Raw genomic sequence first — 25797 nt, forward strand, 5'->3', positions numbered from 1 at the left:
GAAAAGCAGCAACATATTAATAATGTAATAATTCTGTAGCTTTCATGAGTAAATAAATATGTACAGAAAATGAGGTACTACACGCCCATATATACACACACAGCCTGGGAGAGAGAGACAGAGAGAGAGGGAGAGAGCACGCAGCCCTACAGGCGGCAGTGTGCGCACTTCTCAACTCCCCTCACCGGCCAACAAACTGTGAGACGTGACCCTTCGGACAAATCTGCCACAGCCGCAGTAACATTAAACTTTCCGTCCACCCCACAGCACGCATGTGTCCCGCGCCCTCCATTTCCCTCCTCCTTTTTTTTTTTTAACATGAAATACATTTAAGGAGAAGCGCCATTTTCTCTCTCTCAAAAAAAAAACAAAAAAAAAAAAAAAAAAAAACCCACCATGTGCGACGCGCAAAAATTAACGGCACGAACTGCGCTCGGAGAACCGGCGGCTTTGCGCACAGCAGCCACACTTGGAGAGTCAGACAGCAGAAAGACAGCAAATAAGCAGGGCAAAGAAATGGGCGCACCGCAGTAATCACAAAGCGCACAAAGTTCTGACGACAGCCCTGCCAAGCAGAATAAGAGAAGACTTTTACCTGTGTCAAGCAGTACGGGGAGTACATTTTCAGACAGCGGGCGTGCAGGGCTTATTTAAGTTGGATGGAAGCTCGGTATAGTGCTGCATGGCATTCGCTCGCCGTCCCGTTTCTCTCACTCCATGCTGCTGCAGCGTACAGTAAACCCCGCCTAGAAAGTGAAAGCTTGCACAAACTTTGAGGGAAAAAACTTCCCTCCCCACTCCGCCCGCGCCACTTTTATAGCACTCTTTTCCTCAACGAGAGCCCCTGAAGGCAGCACTGTCCAGATGTGTAACGTCTAACATTTGACAATATGTATTTTTCTTTATTAACTTCGGAACGCGCCGGGTCTGTATCGAGCCCGCGGGCTATAACCGTGCGCAATGTTTAAGCTCAAATTTTAGCTGCATTTACTATCCCGAAATATGCTGCGAGTAAAGCAAATGTGTTTATTCTATCTATTAGAATAGTTCCGTTTTAGCTTGAAGACAATGATCGTCAATGGAGGTAAATTTCCAGCAATCTTGAGCACATGCAGTTGTCTTGAATCAAGTCTAACAGGTTCGTAGGCAAATAGTTTAAGGTCTTACTTTAGAATACAAATTTACTTATTTTAAAGATGAAGAGGTTGCATGACATTTCCTCTCCAAACTGATTATTTTTAAACTGTGTTCCTTAGATTTATTCTTTTTTTTCTTTTTTTTCTTTTACAGATGGAGGCATATCTTCTATTAATGCAATATTTACCAGACTAAAGATTTTCTTGCAACAATATGAAATCTAATACACAATCTATAGAAATGTACTTTTACATTCCAGAAAAAAACATTTTAAAAAGATTTATTTATTTATTGGGTGTCCTCACTTTTGATCCTAGCTCCCCTATATAAATATATATATAGAGAGAGAGAGAGCATTTCTCTGCAACATTTATATTTTGGAGTTGTGAGTCAAAGAAATGTATATAATAATGTATAAAAACAGCAGCAGAGCCTTGCTGAGGCTCCTAATGAGAGGATTTAAGCGCCTCAATCCTGTGTATTAAAGGCTAAAGTTTGCTCTGGATTACATACTTAAATTCATTTGCAGGCATTTGAATCAGCGCATTATCTCCTCAGCCCTGTGAAGTTAAGACTGTTTATTTACTGAACCATATCTGACCCAGTCTGGAGCCCACAACTGTAGTGTAAGAAAAGTCAGTGAAGCAAGTCCAAGTCAAACAGCCAGTGCAGCGATTAGGTAGAACACCAGCAAACAGTGAAGACAGAGCAATATAAGCACAGCCTCTGAGCAGAAGCAAAACACGCTGCACCGGTGCGTGTGTGTGTACTGGGTAAATGAGAGAGAGCAAACAGAAAAACGTGTGTCACGCACGCAAGGACAGTATCGGAGTCATAAAAGTGGCTCTGTTGGAGCGGCTCCTGCAGTGCGCCATAACAGGGGACGAGTGGAAGTGAGGTCACCAAGTCTGAACCTCTGGGGCCCGACACTGGAGGCCTGCCGTCCACAAGGCCCGCCGCTGGTGCGTGCCCATCACAGGACTCCGCACGGTGGGAACAATGAGTGATCCCGCCCTAAGACACACGATGCGGAGGGACAATGGCAGCGTGCGCTCACCACCGCAGCCTCAGCGGAGTCACAACGGCTGCATTCTTTACAGTTGCAGTGATACACGGCTAATGTAGAGCACACATGAGTAAACAAGTCAAGGCATTCAGAGCAGATGGAGGGGGGGCTTCTGAGGGGACTTTAGTTAGAAGGGTCCACGCCAGGGCCAAGAGAAGGTTGAAATCTAAATGAAATCACCACAACATGAAAATCTTTAGAAAAGAGACCTTTTTTTCTTATACACACACACACACACGCACGCACACACCTGTATATTTACCTTGGTATGGACTTCAAAGAGAGCCCCTTACGCTAAACATCCCAACTAATCTCCTAAACGTAACTCTAACCTAAACCCAATTATAACCTAAACCTTAAAACAAAGGTTTAACCCTTCAATGGCCTTGCTTCTTAAAAATGTCCTCATTTGCTAGTAGAATAAATAATTTAGTACTCAATATATAGGAACTTGAAGAGCACACACACACACACTCTGGTACTTATATTGTTGTGAGGACCCCTAACCTAAACCCAATTCTAACCTCAAGCTTAAATGAAGTCTTAACCTTCAAACAGGCCTTTGAAGTTGCGAGGCCCAGCCAAATTTCCCAAAAACGTTGCTAGTAGAATGAGTATTATGGTACTCAGTATGCAGCATGTGCATGAACACACACACACACACACACACACACTTACTTTGCAGAGCTAACTTGCATGGAGAACATTCAAACCCATCTCTGCTGTAGCTGCCCAAATAAGCCGCACATTTAGTGGTCTGTGTGAGTAAATCTCTCATTAACGAACACATGCTTGAGCCATATGCTAAAGTTGTTGGGCTGTGAGGCTCAGCTCTTTCACCCACTTCAGATGTAGATATTAAACATTACTCAGTTAGAAATTTGGACAAAACATTCAAACTGATCTGTGACCTATGGCGTGACTCCTCTTCCTTTTTCACTTTTTTTTTAACTCATGTAAAACACTTCAACGGAGCTCTGCTTGTTCAAGGATGTCAGCAATAATGAGATAGTAAAAGTGCTGACTCCACACTTCATTGTGGCAAAGCACGCTGGTGGAGCAGATTTGGAATGTGGTTTACAGACCAGTACTACACATGATGGGCATAACAGCATTCATTCCCAGCTGAGATTGGGTGGGACCGCAAGACTTCCCTCTGATCCCTTGTCATGTTTGTGGACACTTACTTTTCTCCAAAGTAAATCGATGGTTTTCCAATGTTTCCACTCACAATTTCCTCCATTGTTAGCATTTGTGAATGATTTTCTAGTATTGCAATCATTATTTTCCCTTTCATTTTTATAGTGGCTGCAGAGCTGAGAGAGGGGAACACTCAGGAAGTAAAAAGACACGGTGGACTAGTAAATCTAACAACTCCTCTTACTTGTCAAAGGGTAAAAATGAAACACTTTTTTCAGGTTTGCATTGTAGGAAAGAAGTGAGCCATCTCCCTTTTTTCCTCATCTCCGATGAAGGATGCACACTTTAATGAGTGCAGTAGAAGCTGAGTTCGGTGACCTTTGAAGATGTGGGTAAAAGCTCAGAACTGCAGTCTGTCCAAGCATTTGATGACTTAGTGTAAGTAGAACAATCTGTGTAGATCCAATTAAGAAAGGACTCTGGGGAAACCTGACTTTAGAACATGAGTGTCTGGTCTCAGAGAGAAGTGTGCTGGCATATAATCTCCCCTGTTTATGCAGTAGTAGTAGTTTATGCAGCACATATTGTGTGATTCATTTTGTGAATAATATAGGAAATGAACAGGAACAATCCAAATAAATGTTGCAGCTGTATTAAGTTTATAGCTACACCGAAGGCTTTTGATAGTTATACAACAGTAATAGTGTTAGTTAATGGTAATAATATGAGGGTGGGGATAAGATGTTGGGTAGTGGAAGGAATGAGCACTCCGGAGGAGTCTTTATTTTATAACAATACTAAACAGAGGTGGAGCGAAAGGCTCAGCAGACTGACATCTGGTCAGATCATTGGCTATGAACAATAACGCTGCCTTTGGATTACAAATCCGAGTGAGGATACAACAGAGAGGGAGAGTTCACGCCGGACCTGCCTGCTAAGGTGCTCTTCTATTTTTGAAAAAGGCCTTGTGCTCTTCTACAAGTTGAGGGGCACGTTAGAGGGCATTTTTACACATTCATTCGCACTTCTAGCATAGTTTATGGAGGAGGGAACTTTGCAACATTATTTAAAATTAGCCCACTGTAAAATTGTTTAAAACCCCTAATAAAACACCCCCTAAGAGTAACTAATCTCCATGTGGTCATGTGTGCCCTCCCAACAGAGTTAACGATGTGTAGTATCTTTACCGTAAGTCACGATATGCTGTCTTGACATCAATCTCTCATTCTCGTTCTAATATCCCCCATTTTCACATTCATTACTATGATACTCACCATTTCTTCGATGGAAAAGCCCTTTTCCTAAAAACTTTCCAGCCCCCTTTTACTTTTTTCTTTCCCTTCTTTTTTCTTACACCGCTGCATCGTCATTTTTGTTCCCGTGAGGCCATGAGCTGCGGAGCCCCTCCACCCTTTTTTTTCTCTCTCCCCTCAAATGTGCGTGTGGAAATAATGATTGTAATGGTTTGCAGCTGAGTAGAGGGAGCTGTGAATGACATTATGATTGTGGTGCAATTACCGAAAGCATGAAAACAGACTGTCAGTCACCCTAATGACCAACGACTCAAATAACACATTTAATACCATCACATGAAAGAAATAACAACAGCAATAATAATAATAATAATAATAATAATAATAATAATAATAATAGATGCATACCCTGTATGAATCTGATACTACAAAGCATTCAGGCATCCCAGGGCCTCTGGAGGGTTCCTCGTTCAACAGAAAGTTTTCGGTTGCCTGAAATATAACACAACAGTCATTTATTCATCGTCAGATTCATGGAATTTTAAAACACGCAGAAAATCTGGCTACATTTTTTAAAAAATATATGAGTCCACTCCTAATTTAGATGCTATAATAACTATACATCGCTGCCTCACACACACACACACACACACACACACACACACACACACACGAGCCGCGGCCCAGTCCTGCCAATCACCTATTACTTGAATCGGTTGGGGGGGCAACAGTGTTTAGCTGTGGGGTCTGCACACAATACTCTGACACAATATCATTTCCTGTCCCTGCTGTTTCACCTGCATGGTTACTTTTCTGTCTGCTTGCACAGATTGATTCAGCCCAGATCTTTCACGTGCGTTCGACGTCCACATACGTTCACGCGCGGACAGACTCCTGCTGCGGCACACCGATTTCCCCGGTCGGAGCAGCTCGAGTATTTATGCTGTTTGTTTCTATTCAGCGCAGGTCATTTGTATGCCAGCAGAGACGTGAGGCTCTGAATGAGCATCCATTGCAGCTCTTCTAGGCCAGACAACATGGACGGGGAGAGGGGCACAGACTGAGGCTGTGGATCAGGAATGGGAGCTCTGCCTGGTTAGCTGGGCCTGAGACGACATCTTTTATGGCCAAAACAGATACAAAACAGTGTTCGCTAGGCCATTTTTTAGAATGACTGTCTGGGGAATCGACCAAACCTGTTAGATGTGGGCTAAAAATTGTGCACATGATGAAAATAACTCTTCAGCTCTACGAGTCAGAAGGTTAGGAAGAAAGTTTGACTCTACAGGCAAAGGCAAGCAAATGTTAAGCCGTAATAATCTTGTTTTCCAGGACTTCATGTTCTCATATCTCCATACTGAAGGCAGAAACAAACATGCACCCAAAACAGGAACAAACATTGCTCATGGCCTGCAACAAAACGTAAAGTTATACTATTTAAACTGGCAGGAGAGGTAAACATTTTTAGGGAATTTGAAGCGGCATTAGGTTACTTAAGCATTTACATATGCACACAAACGCGCACATACACAGTGAGACGGGATTGCACTTAAACAAACACATGTGCAGACACTTGCATAAACACAAAGCTCTATAATAAGTCCCAGACTTGGACTAACTGAGCTGCGGCTGGAGACACAGGCTATTCATATCCCTCAGAATGAGAGGTTACAGCTCTCAATCTTTTTTCTCCCTTTTTTCGAACTGTAACACAGGAAGGGCATCCGTGTGTGTGTGTGTGTGTGTGCGTGCGTGTGTGTGTATGTGTGTGCGTGTGTGTGTTTTATTCGACTGCTGTGGCAAAAGGTCCAGCAGGCAGGTTGATTAACATAAGATTAGCATTGGTTTTGTTTAGTGTAGCCTGAAGTTTAGCCAGGGCCACATGAGGCATTCAGTTGCTTAAACAAAGTTGGAAGTCATGTCATCCAAGTGACTACGAAAACACAACCATTGGCATTCAGCTTCAGCATCCAAACTCTGGCCTGTCATCCTTAATATAGGGGGAAACACTGGAGGCAGACCATTTGAAACCATTTGTCCCACTAAATGGTGCTCTTGTCAGGTTCCATGGGTTTTCTCTTAAGCCCTAAAACTTCCCAGACCAGCAGAAAGATATATTTTACTCTATTGATAATCACATAGTGGTACAAAATAAGGCGTGCTTGTTACCTATTTCTGACACATTTGGTTGATTAAAGTTGAAAAAAAAAATCCAGGACCAGATCAAAATCACGGGTCAGTTAATAGATTTGGATCTATTGAGTCAATAGTTGACAGGCTTTGATGTAGCGTAGCTTCCTGTGGAGTTCCCCTTGTTCCCCTGCCTTTTATGCAGCATGGTATCAATTATAAATATATATGTGCATGTTTTTTCTCCCTATATGCAGCATATGTCCGATCCATATGGCTGGCCCAGAGTTAGAAGCGATGTAGTTAACACGAGACATCTCATGTTAGATATCAAGTGACTCTGGTGATGGCGTGTAATACAACACTCAAGTGCTTGTCAGATTTTATCACTGGAGATTGAAGTAAGCTTTGTTACAACATACCATTGCAAGAACACCTATTTTTTTTGTAAACGTGTGTGTGTGTGTGTGTGTGCTTATAAGTGTGTTCAACATTCAAGATCAAGTCACTCTCTTTTACATAATTCAACAGCCGAGTCTCTGGCCTAGGTGGCCACCTGCCATGACTGGTTGAATAAATAATCCCTGTTGTCGTAACCCATTTACATCACCGACAGGTACGTTTAACCTGGTGGACGTGGCTCGAAGTTGGAGCTTTTACTAACTTTGGCTGGTTTTTGTAGACAGATGTTCAGCATTTTTTGAAGTGCGCTTAAGTGCAGCACTTGTGGAAATGTCCGTAATTACTTAATGACATTTTGTCACTGTTGTTATCATGGCGCCGTCTCGCTCCTTCTGGAGGAAATAATGAAGGCTAACACAGTGTTTCTGAGCTCCAGCTCCATTTTGTCTACTGACGACTCTGAGATAATGAGGGGGGGATCCATAAGGGAATGCTGACTTTGGCTGAATTTCATGGCATTAGATATATCATACATGTGACCCATCCTCCCTCATCTCTCTTCTGTTCCTGATCAGAAACAGAGCAGCAGCACAGAAACCACCTGGGCTTCAATCTTCCTCCAATCACGCGATATTTTCATCCTCCCTGAATGACTTCAGTCTTCTGATCTGCCTGCAGCATCCTAATCAGGCCCACCCACAGAAGTGGCTCCCGAAAAATCCCCGACACATTCATCTTATATCATCAACACTGGCTGCTGGACATACAGGATTTTATAATTTACGGATTCTTTACTCAATTAGAAAAGGGTAGAGTCACATATCAAAACTCTTGCTACTAGAGAGGGATTCTATAGTAAATTTTCAAAAAAATTTTCCCTTTCTTCGGGACTGGGACACCTTCTACAAAAGAAAAACCAAACCATCCATCCGTCCGTCCGTCTGTCTGTCTGTCTGTCTGTCGCCCTGACTTCCAAAATCAGGCCAGCGCTCTCTTCATTAAAAGTGTTGCTGGTGAGTTTGACCTTTAACCTTTGCATAAGCTGCAATCGCCAGAACAAACCATAAGGTAGAGATTCTAAAAGAAAATGTGGGATAGTTTGGATTGTGTGCTGGAAAAAGTGGGAAGTTTGCACAGCACTGAGAGCCAGTTCATTCAGCTTTAATTGTATCCTCATTCTTCACCTGGTAACAAGCTGACAAACCCGTGCAGATGTGGCAATCACTTCAAACACAGGGAGGGACGGGGGGGGGGGGACGTGTTTGTAGGGGGGGAAATGCATGCAGAGGATATGAAAGGGGAAATTTCACATCGTGTATGAGTCCAAGCCAGCATCACCTCAGGGAGAAATGCTGGGAAAATGTGATATTTTACACCTGGATCTCAGGAGGTGAGGAATGAGACAGGGAGCAGGGGGGGACGTAATTAGAGGAGCGTGCGTGCGTGTTTATTAAGGATTTTTAGTATGTTTCTGGGGCTTGCCACTGGTTCTGTTTTAGCATTCATTTTGGTATGAGGTGTTCGATGCCAGGTCATTAAATATGCTAAACCTGGTTACGAATTCTAGGGGAAAAAAGTTTAAATTTCATACAAATATGCTAATATTGTTACAATGATAAATAGCTGGCAAGCTCTGTTTAATGAATAATGCTATTGGCTCTAATTCCTCATTAGGGCCCTAAAGAGCAGAGTGACGAGAGAAAAGACACGTATTGTTGCGATTTTTTTTTTTTCTCCACGAAATTAAACTCAGAAGGCAGATGATACTAACACCTTCAATTGAGGAGAGTTAAATTACGGCTGCTGTTGCCGCGTGTCTTCTGGAAATCATTAACACGGGGGTTCAATGAAAGACTAATCGAGGCGCGATTAGAAATCGGTTTCAGGAGGTACGACTGCGATCAGTCAGAGCCTGTTGAGACTAAGTTCAGGCTCCTGATTATTATTATTCTGTAATGAAGTCGTTTGAATTGGAGGTAACAGAAATAAAAATGGTCCTGGTAAATTCTGGTCACTTTGCTTGATGTTAAAACGACTGTTACGCTGAATTAGATCAGGTTTGCACCCGACATCTGTTTTAGTAATCTGAATCAACCAGCTCGGTGCCGACTATCCTGTTTCTCAACCCTTGTCGGTACATTTACACGGACTATTAAGTTGAGTTCCGTTGTAGCTTAATAGAACAACCAGTAAGCAACCAGTAAACAAGCAGAGAAAGGACCTTGAGTCACTGTCGTGTGCCTGATGCTGCTAGGATTTATTGTTGTCTATGATCATTCAGCCCTGGACCTTTTGAACCCTTGACCCAGCTAGAACATGTCCACCCATCCAAGAACCAAAGAGCTCACCAAGCCTTGATAATTAACAAATGTAGGATCTGCTCTAAAATCCTCATGGGGGTTTATTTCACTAAATATATTAAAATACTTCTGTCTTTAACTCATCCCTGAGGAGCAGCAACTGTGGTTACAGTCCATGGACCCAGGGCGGTGACATCAGCAGGGGGATTCAAACCAGCAACATTTTCACTTCCCTTCTCTCACCTCTTGGCAATGCCTCCCCATATTTGATTTAAATTGTAACCAGGTTTTCAGGTTCCCTGAGACCCAAGGTTTCGTCCTTTATCACGAGTTCTATGAAGAACTATACTTCTCTTTAATTCTTTCAAAATGATCACAAAGAAAAAGTAGAAAACGTTAAGGAGTTTATCAGGAGAAGATGGTTTTTTTGGTGGAACCTAATTTTTAAGCGTGCAGACAATCAGCGACGTAACTGTCAGTGTAGTGAAATGATGGAATGAACGCTGCAAACAGATTATTCAAGGCTAGCACTTGATGATTTCATAGTTACATCGGGATTATCCTCAAATCTTTACACAGTGATATTGCATTTCACATCTTCTTAGTAGTTTAGCAAAACTTTGGCTTGTACCTCTGCTATATTTAAGGAGGCCGATATAAAGTTTTTTTTCATGGGAAATGCTACCCTGTTGGTGCCGACGTTGCATGAAAACGACGTCAGAAAAGCGCTCTGATCTTGCTTGACTTCCCTGTCTTTCAGCGATGTCATGCACACCCAGATTTTGGTGGTCTGCGTGCATCGCCTGAGCATTCATCAGAAATTCCGTCCTGAAAACTATACAGCCAAAGATGAAATATCACACGGTGAGTATATACGACGGGCTGCTTGAAGACGTATTTATTTTTCTGGGCAATTGTCAAATATCACAGCATGATATTTGGTGTACAGTGAGAGGATGACATCACTGGCAGCAACAGCCAAGTGGGAAATCACACAAGACTGTTTGATCTCTCTCTCTCTCCCTCACACACACACACATACACACACACACACACACACACACACACACACACACACACACACACACACACACACACTACTGCAGACTTTTACTGTACTTCCTGTCAGTCACCAAACAGCAGGTCTTAGATCTACACTGTGGTTGTTGTTGCTTCTCATAGGGTGTAGAAACTATATGATTTAGAACCAAATGAAACATATTTATTTTGCTTTCCAGCACAGGTCTCTGAGGAAAGTAAATCAAAACCCTATTAGTCCTACAGATAGAAAGTATTTGAAGTGTTTATTTGTGTCAGAGAGAGAGCATCAGCCTCGGGGGAAGCTAATGGATCTCTGACGCTGATTGACAGATGCCTCCAGTGCACTCTCACTAACATGCAACTAGAAAACTTGGCAGAAAATTGTAATATAGCGCTTTTTTCCCCTGAAAGAAAATAGATAAAATGAGGAGGTGTGTTGCTTCTAAAAGTAGGAGAATAACAAGTAGTGATAATCCCATGTGAAGCTTGTCCTGAATTCTCTATCATTTTTACTGATGAGTGTCTTGGGCAGCTGCCATGTCAGCTAGGATGCTGGTAAACAAATAATTATTCATACTAATAATCTTCCATATTCATGTGCAAATACGATTCCCTTCCTGGTATCTAAAGCAGCTTCAAGGTTGTATGTGGGAGGTTCCCATAACTACTGCCTGACTTGATTCATTTCATGCCAAATCTGAGAATATCCAAGGGTCAACGATGCATAAACTAGGCTGAATATCAGAAATTCTGCACAAAATAGACTTCTTCTGACTGATGTTGAAAGCTACAAGTGCTGCATTCTTGTGTTCGCGTGGAGCACAGGAAAACACTTGACAGTTTCCAGCAAACGTCCTGGGAGAAGCGTTCAAAAAGGGGGAGGAAATAGATATAACAGAGATTGGCCACTCCAACCACATCACGATCGCAGGGTTTCTTTCTAAAAGAATTCTGTCACTGAGTGAAACTCATAGGTATACAAACTTTTACTCTGTTGTGTAACAGTGTAAACGACCCAAAGCTGCCCCCAAAGCGCTTGGCGAAATTACGCACGCACACACACACACACACACACACACAAAAACCCCAAACTAAAAATACGGAAAATGTGAACAACGTCTCCCCTACAACAAACTTCGAAAGTCTGGTCAACTTTTCCGTGTCACGCTGCAACCTTTAAGATGCACTTAATGACGTGTCTTGATGAGCTGCATCGCCTCTATGACATGCGATAGCGCCTATCATATGGCTAAAAATAGGCCAACATTAGAGACCGCTGCGGCCAAAGAGTCATACTCTCCATGTGGATATAAAGGGGAGACGGCAGCAGCGTCTGAACTGGGTGGAAAAAACATTTTTGCAAAGTGGAATTATTATACCAACAATAAAAATAGATGTTTTCATAAAGCAACGCATTTAAACCTTCCCTTAAACTCTAACAGGCACTGTGAATAACAGCAAACACGGACAGGTAGGACATGAGGGACTCGCTGGTGACAGGTTTGTATTACAGCAACAGTGTAACTGATATTTGCTTTCTCTGTGCCATATACTGAATCCGAATACTGCCTGTACACATGAGCTAATTATTGGTTTACATAGCACGTACCATTGTGGTTGCAGGGAAATGTGCCAAGACTCTCAGAGACCCATTTTCCCCTCTCCAAAAAAGTTCGTCTTCCAAAAAAAAGTGTGTGGGTGAGAGAGAGAGCTGCTCGACGTCTTCTAGTTCTTCAACTGGGCCTTGTACCGGAAGCAAAAGAACCCTAATGCACGGCCTGCTGCCCGGTAAACATTTTTATTTTGTCTGTGAGTAATCGTCAGCCAGATCAATTGAGGACGGAGTCGAATAATCCAGTAATTATTTCCATGAAATCCGTGTGCACGTCTGTTGCGCGCTACTCTCTCGCCTCGTCTGCCTGTCTCTGTCTCGCCACAGTCCGCCCTGGTGCTGTAATGTCCACCGGGTCGCCACGGACACAGACAGCGTGTGATCCCCGGCTGACCGAGCGCCAGTCCGGCTGCGCAGCGACAGTGAGTAGCGCGATCTCCGCTTACGCGTCCCGTTCACCCGCTCAGCTGTTGCCCTCGAGTCCCGCAGAGTGGACGCCGCTTCCCCACGTGGAGGCTCCGATTATTATTATTATTATTTAGTCCTACTCAGAAAACGCGGAGGTCCCTTTCCCCCCACCTGTTCATCGGCTCTCGGAGAAAGTTGCGGAGAGACCGGGGGCAAAAACCCGGCGTGCGGCGATGCGTCAGACGGGACGTCGATGCCAGTCGCGGTAACAAGGAGGTGAAAAGTGCGTATCGCCCTCCCCTGCAGCACCCCCCACCCCCCAAAAAATGAAAATGCTAGAGGTGAAAAACACCGCGTGGCTTCACGCACGCATCAGTGGGGGACGCGCGGGTGTCCTGCGGCCGGAGAAGCGGAGCGCACGGCTGGTGAATTATTAATAACCAGAGCGATTCACAGGCTGTCGTGTTCAGTGAGTAACCAGGGCGGCAGCTGGGGGTTTAGAGGAATTAAATACGGGCTCAGAGTAAACCGTAGGCGCAGGGGATTAGTAGCTCTCACCGGCAAAAAAGTGTATGGGGCAACTCGGGGCCGACGGAGAGGGCGGGTGCGAGCGGAGGTTCGGATGAGGGGATGGCTAGTTAGGCCATATGATAACACCCCCCCCCCCCCCACCCCCACCCCCAATAAAAAATATACTGTGAAGGTGTCACATGCACGAGGCAGGTAAATTAGCCCTAAATGAAAGCTGTGTGAAAAGGCCGTGGACTCCAACCGGCCAGCAAACACATCCACCAACTGAAATTCGAATACAACTCTGTCAGGTAAAAGTGAGCACACGCTGCTTAATTTCCCCCCAATGTGGGTTTAGATAAGGAGATCACAATATTAGCAATAATATGAGAAATGGAATGTATCACTTTTTCTTTCAGATTGCCATTTCCCCCCCACAGGCCTCATCACATTCACATGAAAGGCGCGATAAGATGAAGCTCTCAGCTCTTTTGTTCCGAAAACATATAATATTCATAACATTCTCAATGATTTTTAAATGATTTCAAAGATTGTATTTTTCTTTTTTCCCCCTTTGCTCCTGAATATGGGAATTGCCGTGGTTTTATTTAAAGAATGGCGGGATATTCCAGAGAGGGGAGGAGATGGAGAGGGAGAGAGCTTTAAATCTTTAAATGTTTTAATTCATCAATGGCAAAATTTCCAAATAATGCTGATTATGAAATTCCTGCAGCCACTATGTTTATTTTAATAAAACATATATGTTGTTGTTGTTTTTTAAACGATCCAGGTGAAAGCTGACACGTTCATTTTACATTTCTGAACACATATTTTGGTATTTATTTAAGACCCAATCAACCAAGCATAAAGCTATTTTGCCATTTTGTTAAGAGATTTTATTTAGGTAAAATGTAAGGACAAATGTAAATGTATCTCTACCAAAATGGAACTTTTAATAACACCAGTACCTGTACAATGAGATTATAATGATAACTGTAAAAACGAAATTATATGACAAATCTGATTAATGTTTTTTTTTATTTGGAATTTCAAATGCTGAAAATAGCTTTTGTATCACAAGACAATTTAAGACAAAGCACAGCCAACTGATATCTCACTGAATTTTAGTTCTTAAATTAAAACCAACACTAAAGCCCCGTTTATGAATTTAACTTACATTTACACTTTATTAAATACAACGAATTTAACGTAAAACATCTGTCAAATTTCAGACCTTTCTCTGTTTTTAAAAAACCAACCTTAGGAATATTTCTTGTCCTACTGCGTGGCCTTGCATGGGCGGCCTGCAGGCAGACTCTGCAGCACAGGGCTCCTTGGGCCCGGGTCCTTCTCAGCATCTTAGTCATATTTTTAAAGTGACTTTTGAATGACTTAACCAGCGCGTCTTAATGCAGCTGCTGTTGAACGGGGGCTTCTCTTGTAAGTTATTAATAATGCCATTTAATTTTTCTGAGTGTGTCCAGTTTAGTTTGGATTTGACCTGCTGTTTGACCTTATAAATCTACTCTCTTAAATTGTATGTGCGTGCAATAGATTTGATTAAACTGATCACTGTCGAAATGCAAACGATTTGCCGTTTTTATATTATTTTAAGAAGTATAGTGAAATATTTTTTTAAAAAGGGGAATTAGCGGATGTGCATTTGACGCGGTGATCAATCCGACATGGTCAGATTTTAAGCATTTGGCGCAATAACGGACGGAGGATCAAGGCGTCAAATCACTGACCCTAAACTAGGCCAGCGCATCTAATTGCGTCTCCAAAAGCTCTAATGCGTTCGTAGTGGCCCAGATACGCTGACGGACAACCAGACGGTCCACCACGCACTGCTGTAATGTGGTGCGCACTGACGTTTTCCAACAGGTTCCGTTCCAGGTTTTGCGCAGACGTATCTGCACTCCGACTCTTTTAAAATCTCATTTTCTTTGGCCTTCGTTCTCTCACTCCTATACCGTCTCTCAATGGAGGTTTACACAAACCGTAGAACAAAAGTTCCACTAGGCAACGGCCTGTGGAGGAATGCTGACCTTGGCACGGCCAGTGGAACCGGTCCGTCTCTCATATCATTCGGTTTGAATTAGGGCGCATTTGACCTGCGCCAGCTTGCAGGAGGTGCCGCGTTGGTTAGTGAGGCCAGAGTATAGGGTGCTGAGGTGTAACACACATGCGCGCGCGCACACACCAGCAAAATAAACACAGGAGGTTTAGAGGAAATGAGCAGAGAAAACTGAGTTTATAGGAGTGCAGCATTAAGAAGATGTGAACACCATAAACAATCCACCGCCCAGTCCCTATAGAATAAAGCTAATGTGTAAAAACCCAATAGGAAATAAGGGAAATAAGTATTAAAATCAAACAGTTTCCAATTAATGGCTAAAAAAAATATTCAAAGGCTGAAGTCTGAGCCCCGTTTCAGCTTATTCTTTATTTAAAAGTTGTATCACTATGCTTATTATAGTACTAGATTTGTAAAGATGCAGTTTGCTTACAGGAAACTCGACATGCAGATTCTGAGGGACTGCTTGATGAGAGCCAGGATGTGAGGCTGTCACTGACCAGCACACACAAGGCTGGAACTCTCCCTCATGTCAGTAAACAGTGCTCCCAGTTCATGGGATATTCAAATTTCTTAACCCACGAAACATGTGGTTTGAATTTGCATCGGTCCACGTCGTAGTTCTGACGTTATTCACTAAAAATGACTTTTGTTTAGTGGCAACGTCCTGGACTTTTGAGTTTTGCACCCTTGGTTACCCTCCTCCTAAAAGAATTGCGGCTCCATCACCTAAAAGGTTGACTTTTGTGAGAAATTCTCAAGAAAATCCATCCAGTGAGGTTTTAGAAATGCATAAAAACAACAGCAGTGACAAAAAAAAGGCCATTATTCGTGTATTTGTGTCTGGACTTTGACTGTACCAGGCGCTCTGATCCCATTTACAATCATCTCACCAAAACATTTCAAAATCATCTTCCATTTTATCATGGAAATACCCATCACGAATGGAGATCTGGTCTCTTGTTCGTAGGATTCCTGTTGAAGTGAATACATCTAGTTTTCTGACTCCATAAGTACTGAGAAAAGTTCTAGCTTTGATCACTCGTTCCCTTCCTTTGGAGACATCGGGTGTGTTTTCTAAAACAATATATCCATATTTCACAGCATATAGACGAATCCCGAAGGCGTCTGTGATACAGGTGCAGTCCAGATTAGAAACGCTGCTAAATTACCTAAAGAATGTGTGTTGGCTCTTTGTACATCAAGGTTAGTGAGCGCTGCTCATTATGATTAGGGCTCCCACTCATGTTCCTCAAATGTAAATGTTTAATCAACTGATAAGCAAAGCGTTTCCTTAAATAGGCCCTGTTATGGAGCGGTAAGCAGTGAGCAAGTATGTTTAACTGGATTCTGCACCTTGATCACTGTTTAAAAATCTGTTCAGCCACAAGACCCAAACAGCAGCTGCACCCTGAAGCCAAGCGCTGAGATTAACAACACCTGATGGAGGAGGCCGATTGGTGGAGCCTCGGGCTTTGTGAACCTCTGATTGGCTCGGTGGAGGAACTGCTCGCATGTCCTCTGTGTGTGTGTGGGTGTGCGTGTGTGTGTGTGTGAGGGAGAGAGAGTGCTCGTGCGTGGTTCTCCGAGGGTATCCCTCACTCCCCTGTCTTATCAGGCAGCTCCACGGCACTGCTACAGGAGCGCTGCTCTCAGGAGGGCCGGACTACCAGCTCACCGCTTATCTCCAACCAGCAAGGAGGTTTATAGGTCTGATTAAGTGCCTGTTTGCACATGTTGTGGGAAAGAAAAGAGAGCTGGAGTGTATGATTGTGTTGTAAACCCACGGTGCGCGCTTGTGAATGTGATGGAGTGAGAAAGGTGGCTGCTCGGCTGTGATGGACTAAAACTCAACCCTGGATTAGCATCAAGGTCATGGTGCCAAGTGGTGGAATGTAACTAAGTGCATGTACTTTTTACTTCAACACAGACTTTGGCGGAAAATTTTCTTCATAATTGTGTTTAAGACCAGAATACGGAAACTTTTTGGCCCGAGAATTCTGATTTTATTTTTTTAATTTCTTTTAATCACATTTAGCTGCAAATGTTTTCAATGTGACAAATTCCTGCAAAAAGCAGTCAAAGTAATTTCTTGCCAGCAGTTGCTGAGAGTAATAAGGAAAACAGTGAATATTGGATTTAACCATTGATAAAAATGTAGTATTCAGTCCACAGAGGTCTATATGTCATTCACGCCATGTTCACATCGAAGGTTTTGAGTTCGATAACTATGTTTAACTCCTATTACACCTCACAAGTACAGGTGTTTTTAGACCCCAAAACCCCACAGCATCCTTCAAAAGCACACACACACACACACACACACACACACACACACACACACACACACACCACACACGCACGCACGCACACACACACGCACGCACGCACACACACACACACACACACACACACTCAAATTATATCTTTTTTGGTAAAAATGGATATCACATTGCATTTAACTGTCATGCTGTTAACTAGTGTGCACACTCCTCTCTTCACAGAATGGAGCTTGGTGATGCGATCTGTGGGGGGGGGGGGTCTGCGGGCAGAGAGTCTGGCCCCTCCGTCCCCCCATCCCCCTCCTGCTCCCCCCACAGGAGAAAACAGGGTCGCTATAATCTCTTTTCCTGGCTCTCCATGAAAGTAAGAGGAAGGGGCACCAGAGCCTGCGTGTGCTTAGATCTGACCCCCCCCTCCCTTCCTCCAACTCACCCCCCACCCCCACCCCAACTGTTTATTTCTTTGGGCTGTCTTCTCACTCCCGTCTTCCTCTGTCTATCCCCTGCATCCTTCGCTTTACTCACTCATCCAGGACCCCTCGGCGGTCACACTTCATCGTCATTCATCCGCTCAGTTTGCTCCTCATACATCATTTCTCACACCTCCCGTTGTTGCTTTTTCACACGTCCTTTTCTTTTGTGTCTTTGCTCTGTTTCAGCAGGCAAGTGGCTGCTGGGAGCATTGCCTTCTGGTCCGATTATTACGTGAATAACTATCGCTGTCCCCCTGAGGATGAACGGAGCAGAGAGTCCCGGGCAGAGGGAGCAACAGCTCCAAATCTGTAAATACAAAAGAACGATGGCCGGATGGGGCTGGGCCGACATGTTAGCATGGGAGGCTAACAAACAGCAGATCTACAAAGCAGCTGGCAGCAGCTAGTAACTAACACACCAGAGAAAAACCTACTACCGGTTACCGGCTGTCAACCTCAGGGTGTGTGTTTCTGTAAAGACAAAGTGCTTTAGAACTCTATAGAGTTGATCGACTTGGGGTTTATATTGACAGACTATTTCTAATTCAGGTCAACTCAGCTTCATTTATAAAGCATCTGTCACAATCAAGATTGTCTCTGGATTTTTTTCAGGAGCCCAGGGCCTGACCCATAAACAAGCAGTATTGGCAAGGAAATAAAATCCCTTTAACAGGAAGAAACCTTGAGCAGGACCAGGCTCAAATGGACCAGGCTCCTGCTGATGGCCGGCTGGATAAAGAAGGAGGAAAAGGGGGAGATAAAGGTGGAGAGAGGGGAGAACAGATACATACAACGTACATGTAAATCGTGATGAAGACATACAGTAGGACCACCACTGAGTGGGTCAGTGGGGCCAGAGGTCGGTGCCCCATGACAGGCTTTTACCAATGAGGCTAAAAGTAGCACTTGAAATTTTTGTGACATCATAGGGGCCCTACATAATCTTAATATAGCTGTAAAATCATCTCCAACTGTTGATTATCAACTTCAAAACTTCAAAAATATATAAATCTTATAAATAAATTGTACCGGTTCTTCCGTTAGTGCTACAGGTAAAATCTGTTGGGAGGCTACATAAAATACAATTAAAGTTATATTCATTCACACTGTTGTATACTCAAGTTTATATTTGTTAATAAACCTGGTTTATTGTAGCACATAATGACTGATCACTGACCTGCTTCCACAATTGGGTGAGCAGCTTTATGGACGCTAATGCAATACCTGCTAATCGGTTTCACTTTGTCAATGGAGGGAAAGAGGTGAAGAGGCACTTTTGTCCGTGTCAGTGAGCCTCAGTGTTGACAAGACTGAGCTTTAGCAGCTGCACATAAGTTGACTTTGAACAAAGAAAGCTACACAGCCACCTCGGTTCTACAGGCATCGCTGTACCAGAAGCACCACCGAATAAATTAACTCTCGATTTTGAAGGTAAAACATTTCACTCAATGTTCCCTTTTTTCATTCCTATATGTCCAGCAGTCACTCTCATGCCCTCACAGGATACCCTCTTTCACATGTCGAAGGAGGCTTTTTTTTGGAGGCGGGGGTGGGGGGGCATGGATCCTTGCCACTGGCTCTGCTCTTCCTCATCCCTCTTCCCTCCATCCTTCCCTCCCGTCTGCTCCCTCCATCTTTTGCATGGGTGGAGCCTTCCCTCTGTGGTGCCATTTTCTCTTTGGTAAAGGGAAGCATGAATATTCATAACTAGCCGCGCCCGCCACCCCCTAACTACCCGCCACCGTCACCAGAAGACCCCCCCCCCCCCCCCCTCCGCACCCCCACCCCCCCTGCTCTGCCCTGCAATTGGAGGCAACACTTGGTGGTGGCACATGGCGAGACAGCTGTTGCAAAGCGAGCCAGGCATCTGTGCGGTGGAACAGCGCGAGAAAAAGAGAGAGAGAGAGAGAGAGAAGAGTAGGAGAAAGAGAGACATCACAGAGGTAGACCAAGGATGGTGCAGCATTGGGCAGTGGTTGGGGGGCATCTGGGTGAAGCGGAGCCAGCCAGACAGAAGGAAGCGGGGTGACTGTGGGGTCATGTGGCTGAAACGGAAGGGAGCAAGCCAGACTGAGGGCAACGGGTACTGATGGGAGGGACTGCCTGTCTGTGGTGATGGAGAGGGAGACAGACCAAAGGAACAGTGAGGGGTGGGAGCTAGAGGAGCCCGAGACAACAAAAACCTTTGACAGAGAGGGAGAAGAGCATCAACGTGGCACGCAGATACCCAGGCTGTCTGTGGATCCACATAATAAATCCCTTTAATGTCTAGTGATCACTCAATTGAACAGATTAATGACCGTATTTGCCTGCCTTTTTTTTTTTTTTTGGTTGACCCCAACTCAGTGCATCTTTGCTAACGCATGAAAGATGTGCTTCCCCTGAAACCCGACGTGCTTGAGTGGAAAAACTCTTCATCAGGGCAACATGTGAACACAGCTTGGACCATCTGGAAGCTTTTTGAGTCAAAAACTAGGAGATGTCTCCACAGCCATTATATCATCTGCCTCTGACGTCTCCTGAGCAGTCCAGCCAGTTAACCATTCACTCTGGAACTAGGAGAGGAAGTTAGGGTCAAACGTGTCCACATGATTAGCTTTCATTCAAAATAAATCACGTGTTAAAATCTGAAATAATGTAGCCCGCTGCTCTGATGATGTCACAGAGATGTTGTCCAGCCCAGCGAAGAGAACGAGTCAGACGTGAGCGCTCAGTAATTGCTGAATGAATCACTATAAAGACAAAGGCTGGCAGTCGCTTACAGACCGATCGACCAATCGTACGTCCCTGCATTCGTGAACCCGCTGCACCACGGCCCCGTCTGGGTCCCACAACAATTTCAACAATACAAAAAGCGGGGGGGAAGAGACATTTTAGGAATGAAGGATCTGTCTGCTTTAAAAGCTGAATAATCCCCCCCCCCCCCCCCCCCAGGCTGAGCCCAGACTGACACGTTGCTCCTTTACCAGCCATGTGCCCAGCCTGTGCCCCGACCACCTCAGTAGCACCCTATAACCTCCCCACCTTCTCCGCCCCGCTGTCCATCTCCTGTGTCACGCATCCCCGCATGGGGCCCCATTGCTGGCTGACATCCCCGCACCAACTCTCCCCCCCCCAGCATCACTCCCACCCAAGGCAAAGGGGTCTGACTTTGCCCTACATAGCAGTGAGCGCAGCAGGCTGGCGCTGAGAGGAGCCCTCGGGTTTACAAACTGTGTCAGGCCTCGAGACGTCTCTGTGATCAACACCGGCAGCCAAACATGGGGGGGGGGGGGGTAACGCGAGTGCTACTCAGAGGCCGGATGATTGATGTTGTCAATATGCGGAATCTGGAATAAATTAGATTCCTATTTCGATCCAAACTGGGGAAGTTTCTGCTGCAGAGAAGGTCACCGGTAAGACCACGCAACCCCGCTACGAGCAAGTTGAAGCCAGATCATCGGTCTCGCACAAGAGTGTGGATTTGCAGACCTGACTTACGGTTGCGAGTCTTCCGCCACTACTGTTAACGCTGAGTGTGATGACAAACGATAAAGCCTCAGGTTTGCGGTCGTTTTGCCACTTCATGATCATCAGGGTTTACTACAAGAGTTCTGAAGAAGTGTGTTAACTGCTGACCTTATTCATTTCCTCTGGTGGCCAAAAGAGGTTGTAATTAAAAACCATCATCTCGTGGGACGAGCCCCACATAGTTATGATGCAGTCAGTCACCCAAATTAGCTTGTCATTAGAATTCAGCATTAAACCTCAGTAAATTCTTCATATATATGCGGTAAAGCAGAGTGCAGCATGTGTGTACTGTCTACAGGGACTGTCCCATTAAAAGTAATACACTGGTACACACAACTGAGAAAAGTGACTCAGATGACAACAATGTCAAGAGCGAGGAACAGCTTTCCTCGTACGCATGCTCAGCTGAACATCGTACTCTTCATGCGCACGCATGCGAAAAACACGCAACACGTCAACAGGACGCCACGTCCTGCAACGCAGAGCGAGAGGAAGAGAGAGACAAAGACAGATCAAGAGATGGACAAATTGCTGGAGGGAGAGAAAGAGAGAGAGAGAGAGAGCGGGAGAGTGGGAGAATACGTCCTACCATCCACCACGACCTGGCAGAGAGGTCATAACACAGCTGCCACCTGCGCCCGGGGTCACTCTGCCTTTCCCATGCCATTCCGCACGCCGCCACGTTGCCTCCGCCGCGCCACGATCCTCTTCCCGGACCTGCGGTTAAATATTGAGATATATAAATCGCGGCTGGAGTCGGGGACTGTCTGTTAGCGGGATGCTGCCGCAGTGTGAATGATGGAGAGGACGTGTGTATGTGTGGGTATATACTGTATGTATGCTCTGGTGTGTGTGTTTGGAAGCAGAGGTGGGGGGGCACAGAAATGCCACAGAACCCTCTCCAAGCAGCTGTGCCTCACGCTGTGCCAGTCCAACAGCTCCGGCTGGCGCACTGCAGAGCTACCGAGCCACCGAAGCTCTGCCGAAACGCAGGAGGTCGCGCGTGTTTTCGCGTGCGTGTTTTGGCGGCTCGCGCTCGGCCGCTAACTGCCATATCTTCTCACGGCACAATGGCGGTCAGCACGTCATGTCTACGGGCCATGCTCGGCACTGATATACATTATCCAGGAAGGCCCCAGGCCAAGCTCAGATGTGCGAGCCAGGCGGCTGCAGAGCCTCCGTTGGACAGTGGACAAGCCAAAGGGAAAAAAAGCAAAAAGCCAAAGCTGCTCAGGTGAATTTAAACCCTTTTATTCAACTGCTCTCTGCACTGATAGGGTTCAGTCCTATCGCTCCATTTCACCGTCTTTAAGATGTCCACAGAGCCAATGCTCACACACACACACAAAATGGGAGTTCACGCGAGAACAACTTGAGATTTATAATGTAAATAAAACAACAAGGACGGGCATATCATAAAGACATCATCGACTAAAAGAGGGTGTACTGGTCATGTAGAATTGTGATGCATGCAGAAATAATAAAAGCAGAATGTGTCATAAAGACAAATCGATTAAATAAAACAATATAATGGAGTGTTTTTGGTTCATCTTCCCAAATAAGTGGGCTGTCATAACTGGTTATTCCACTGATAAAACAAGGTTCATTTCATGAGAGAGTATTTCTTATCATATTTAAATAGAAGAGAAAAGACCTGGAGTTTCATATTATCGGATCCTGTTGTGTTTTTCTACATCGGAAACTGCTAAAAATCCATAAAAGTATTTTTAGATGCCATCTGATGCTTCAATGTTAACTGCCGCCTTTCTCTCGGGTCACGACGTTGTCGTGTTTTGGTGAAGTATTGATCATTTCAGTAAATACTGTAATAATAAAACAGCAATGCTACTCAGTTTAGCATCACAGCTCTGCAACGGTGCTCTGTGCGTGTCTTTAAAAGTCAGGAAAAATGTTCGAAATTATGATATACTGTGTGTTTTCACATAAAATTAGAACACAAAGCAAACTCCCCATGGCAAGATTTATGCATCTGAATGTGCCCCATGTGTGTTGCACAAGTTTTATGGTTTGAAGTAATTAAAAATGTGCTTTTTGTTTCTTTTTTGGGTGAGAAATTCCTCCATTAAACAGTTTTCGGGACTCCTCAGATCAGCAGACACAATGATTCTCTGCTGCTTGCTCCACGCATGCAAAGCAGAGGGAAATCTGTTGCTAATGAACATAATAAAAACAAAGGAAAGTCATTTTCCTCTGTGGTATAAACAGTTAGTCATTTCACATGAGGACGGCATTATTGTGGATTTGATTTAGCTCTTCTTATTACAGAAAAGAAAGAGAAATGTCTGAGAGAAAAATCAAATTTGGCCTTTTGTTTTGAGATCTCGGTGACGTCCAACGGAACAGACACGTTTTATCTGATGTGCTGAATCCATTTGATCATCTCGTCTGCCGGCACATTATGCCGCTGTCTCTGTCTCTTTGTCATTCTGTCTGTCTACCAGCCTGTGGACCAGACGACCTGCGTGTTTATGCAATGGGCTTCATTACAGGTTCGTGCAGGAGGGCGCCATTAACATCGCCTGTATTCCCAAATGGGGATCCTGCCGTCGAGTGGCGCGCTCTGCCTCTGGGCTCCACATGTGCCATGGTGACCGTGGTGGGTGCGGGAGGAGGTGTGGGAAGAGTGGCAATTACAGGGCCAGTTAAGAGCGTGATTGCCTGCTTAGACGGTCGGGCTTGGCACCAGTCTCCATTTTAACGGAATTTGACCACATTCGATTAGATTGACCTTCCATCCATCCATCCATCCATCCATCCATCCATCCATCCATCCATCCATCCATCCATCCATCCATCCATCCATCCATCCATCCATCCATCCATCCACCCATGATTCTGTCCTCCTCCTAATCCCAGCTGGCCTCAGCAGAGCCTGAAAGCAGGGACTGGGCACGCTGCCTAGGTGACCCACCAGTATAATGGACAGAGTTTGAATAATGCTCACACACCCTCAGGACCCACTCACACATTACACAGATGTAGCTGTGTCTTTCTCTCTCTCTTTTTTTCCCCCAAATATGTATGTTCTTGTTTTGTTTTCCGAAAATGAATTTCATCAGACTGAAGAAGTGCACTCTTCCGTGACTTCTGTAAATTTGAGTTAATCGTTTAATGTTACATAATTCATTAGGATTATTATTGTTTTGAAGTCATGTACTCTGCTGTTCTGAAAGCAATTTGCATTTATTGATGGTTGGTCCTGCTGCTTCCAATCTTTTGAGAAATCATTTTTTTCCCCCTGGTATTTAGTTTTTTTTTTCTTTTCTCTTCATCTGAGCTATTTGACTTTAAACACAGGGACCCTCCTCGGCCTCCAGTTCCACCGCCGCTGTGTTATGTAACTGCAGCACATTCCCTCCTCACACCACGGGTCAAAGGGCCCACACGGCTCCGCCAGAGTGGTGCAGCTCCAGTGCAGAGCCTAGAAAAGTTCCTCACGTATCGCAGCTTGTTGTGCAAGTCACTTTATGTTGGTAATTTCTAGGTCAGTGCTTCTGCAAATTCCTGGTTTTCCACTATAATCTTTAAGTTTGGAGAGCAGGATACTCTAAAACCCCAAAGTTGACCCATTCTCCCTCACCAGCCCTCCCTCACCCACTTCTGTCGTAATTTGTCTGCTCACTGGTTTTCACTTATTAAGTTTCAAAAGGTTTCTGGGCAACGTGGTTTGAAAAAAAGGGGGGGAGAAGGAACCGTGGCATTTTTTTGGCACACCACTCTGCCCATCTTGCCCAGAATGAGGAGGTTACCATGGCATCAGTGGGCACCTCATAAAGCAGACTATTGTTGGAGCTTGTGTATGCATGTGTGAGCGTGTATGTGCCACATTGAGTTGCATGGCAACAACCTCTGGACAGTACCAGCAAGAAGCTCAAATCTTACAGTGGACAGCGCCAGGCTGCAATGGAATACAAGCTTTCCATCCACACACATGCACACACACATCATCCACATACACTAAAAGCACTGTGATGTCAAGGGTCACCAAACCAAGAATGGGATGGAGTGTATTTTTGTGCAGTGATGCATGCAGAGTTTCACTGAAGGTGGAAAATTACTGAGAAACACGCAGGGCATGCTTACAGAGCAGCCAGCGTGATTAGAAAATGAGCCTGCGCTCAAAAATAACCCGAGGCAGGAAACTGAAATGCTTTATTTTCTTGTCTCCTCTACTCAGGTCCATTAGTAGAGAAGGGGGTATAATACGGGTTTGTTTGTAATTGTTTCAGTTCCAAATAGCCCAAAACACTAAGTTACTATGTGTGAAAATCTGGACACAATTTGTGGTTCCCCTGGGAAGGAAAAAAAAATATCCAGGAAAGTGAAAGGAGGGAAGGAAAGGAGCCATTTTCGGGCTGCAAATTTTTTTGTTGTTTTTTTTTTTAAAGGGGGGGTGGGGTGGGGGGTGCTGAGGAGCGCAGGGAGAAGTAAATGT

At 44.6% G+C, this 25797-nt stretch overlaps 1 protein-coding gene and 1 long non-coding RNA gene across 16 annotated transcripts in view; one reads left to right on the top strand and one right to left on the bottom strand.

Annotated features, from left to right (window-relative positions):
* Positions 1 to 22024, bottom strand: part of nfixb (nuclear factor I/Xb) — a 114539-nt gene extending 92515 nt beyond the window's left edge. For 8 of the 13 annotated variants that reach the window (XM_029836823.1, XM_029836813.1, XM_029836812.1 and 5 more), the window contains exons 1-2: positions 21931 to 22023; positions 5005 to 5088 (exon numbers count right to left, since the gene is read on the bottom strand). In XM_029836823.1, the coding sequence (XP_029692683.1) occupies positions 5005 to 5088; positions 21931 to 22008 (162 nt within the window). In that variant the 5' untranslated portion in view covers positions 22009 to 22023. Of the gene's footprint in view, positions 1 to 595; positions 770 to 5004; positions 5089 to 12078; positions 12209 to 21930 lie in introns of those variants that run through there. The other 5 variants (XM_029836815.1, XM_029836814.1, XM_029836816.1 and 2 more) reach the window with 4 other exon arrangements.
* LOC115250001 (uncharacterized) lies at positions 11800 to 18981 on the top strand. Of its 3 annotated transcripts, none has more exons than XR_003888580.1 (5): positions 11800 to 11969; positions 12093 to 12503; positions 17581 to 17722; positions 18021 to 18292; positions 18444 to 18981. It is a non-coding gene; the product is annotated as an uncharacterized lncRNA (long non-coding RNA). The 3 variants fall into 3 exon arrangements; XR_003888578.1 differs by having other exon boundaries at positions 11802 to 11969; positions 18018 to 18292; XR_003888579.1 differs by having other exon boundaries at positions 11803 to 11969; positions 18018 to 18140.
* Positions 22025 to 25797: the final 3773 nt, after the last annotated feature.

This window comes from Takifugu rubripes, chromosome 5 (genome assembly GCF_901000725.2).
Source record: "Takifugu rubripes chromosome 5, fTakRub1.2, whole genome shotgun sequence".
NCBI lineage: Eukaryota > Metazoa > Chordata > Actinopteri > Tetraodontiformes > Tetraodontidae > Takifugu > Takifugu rubripes.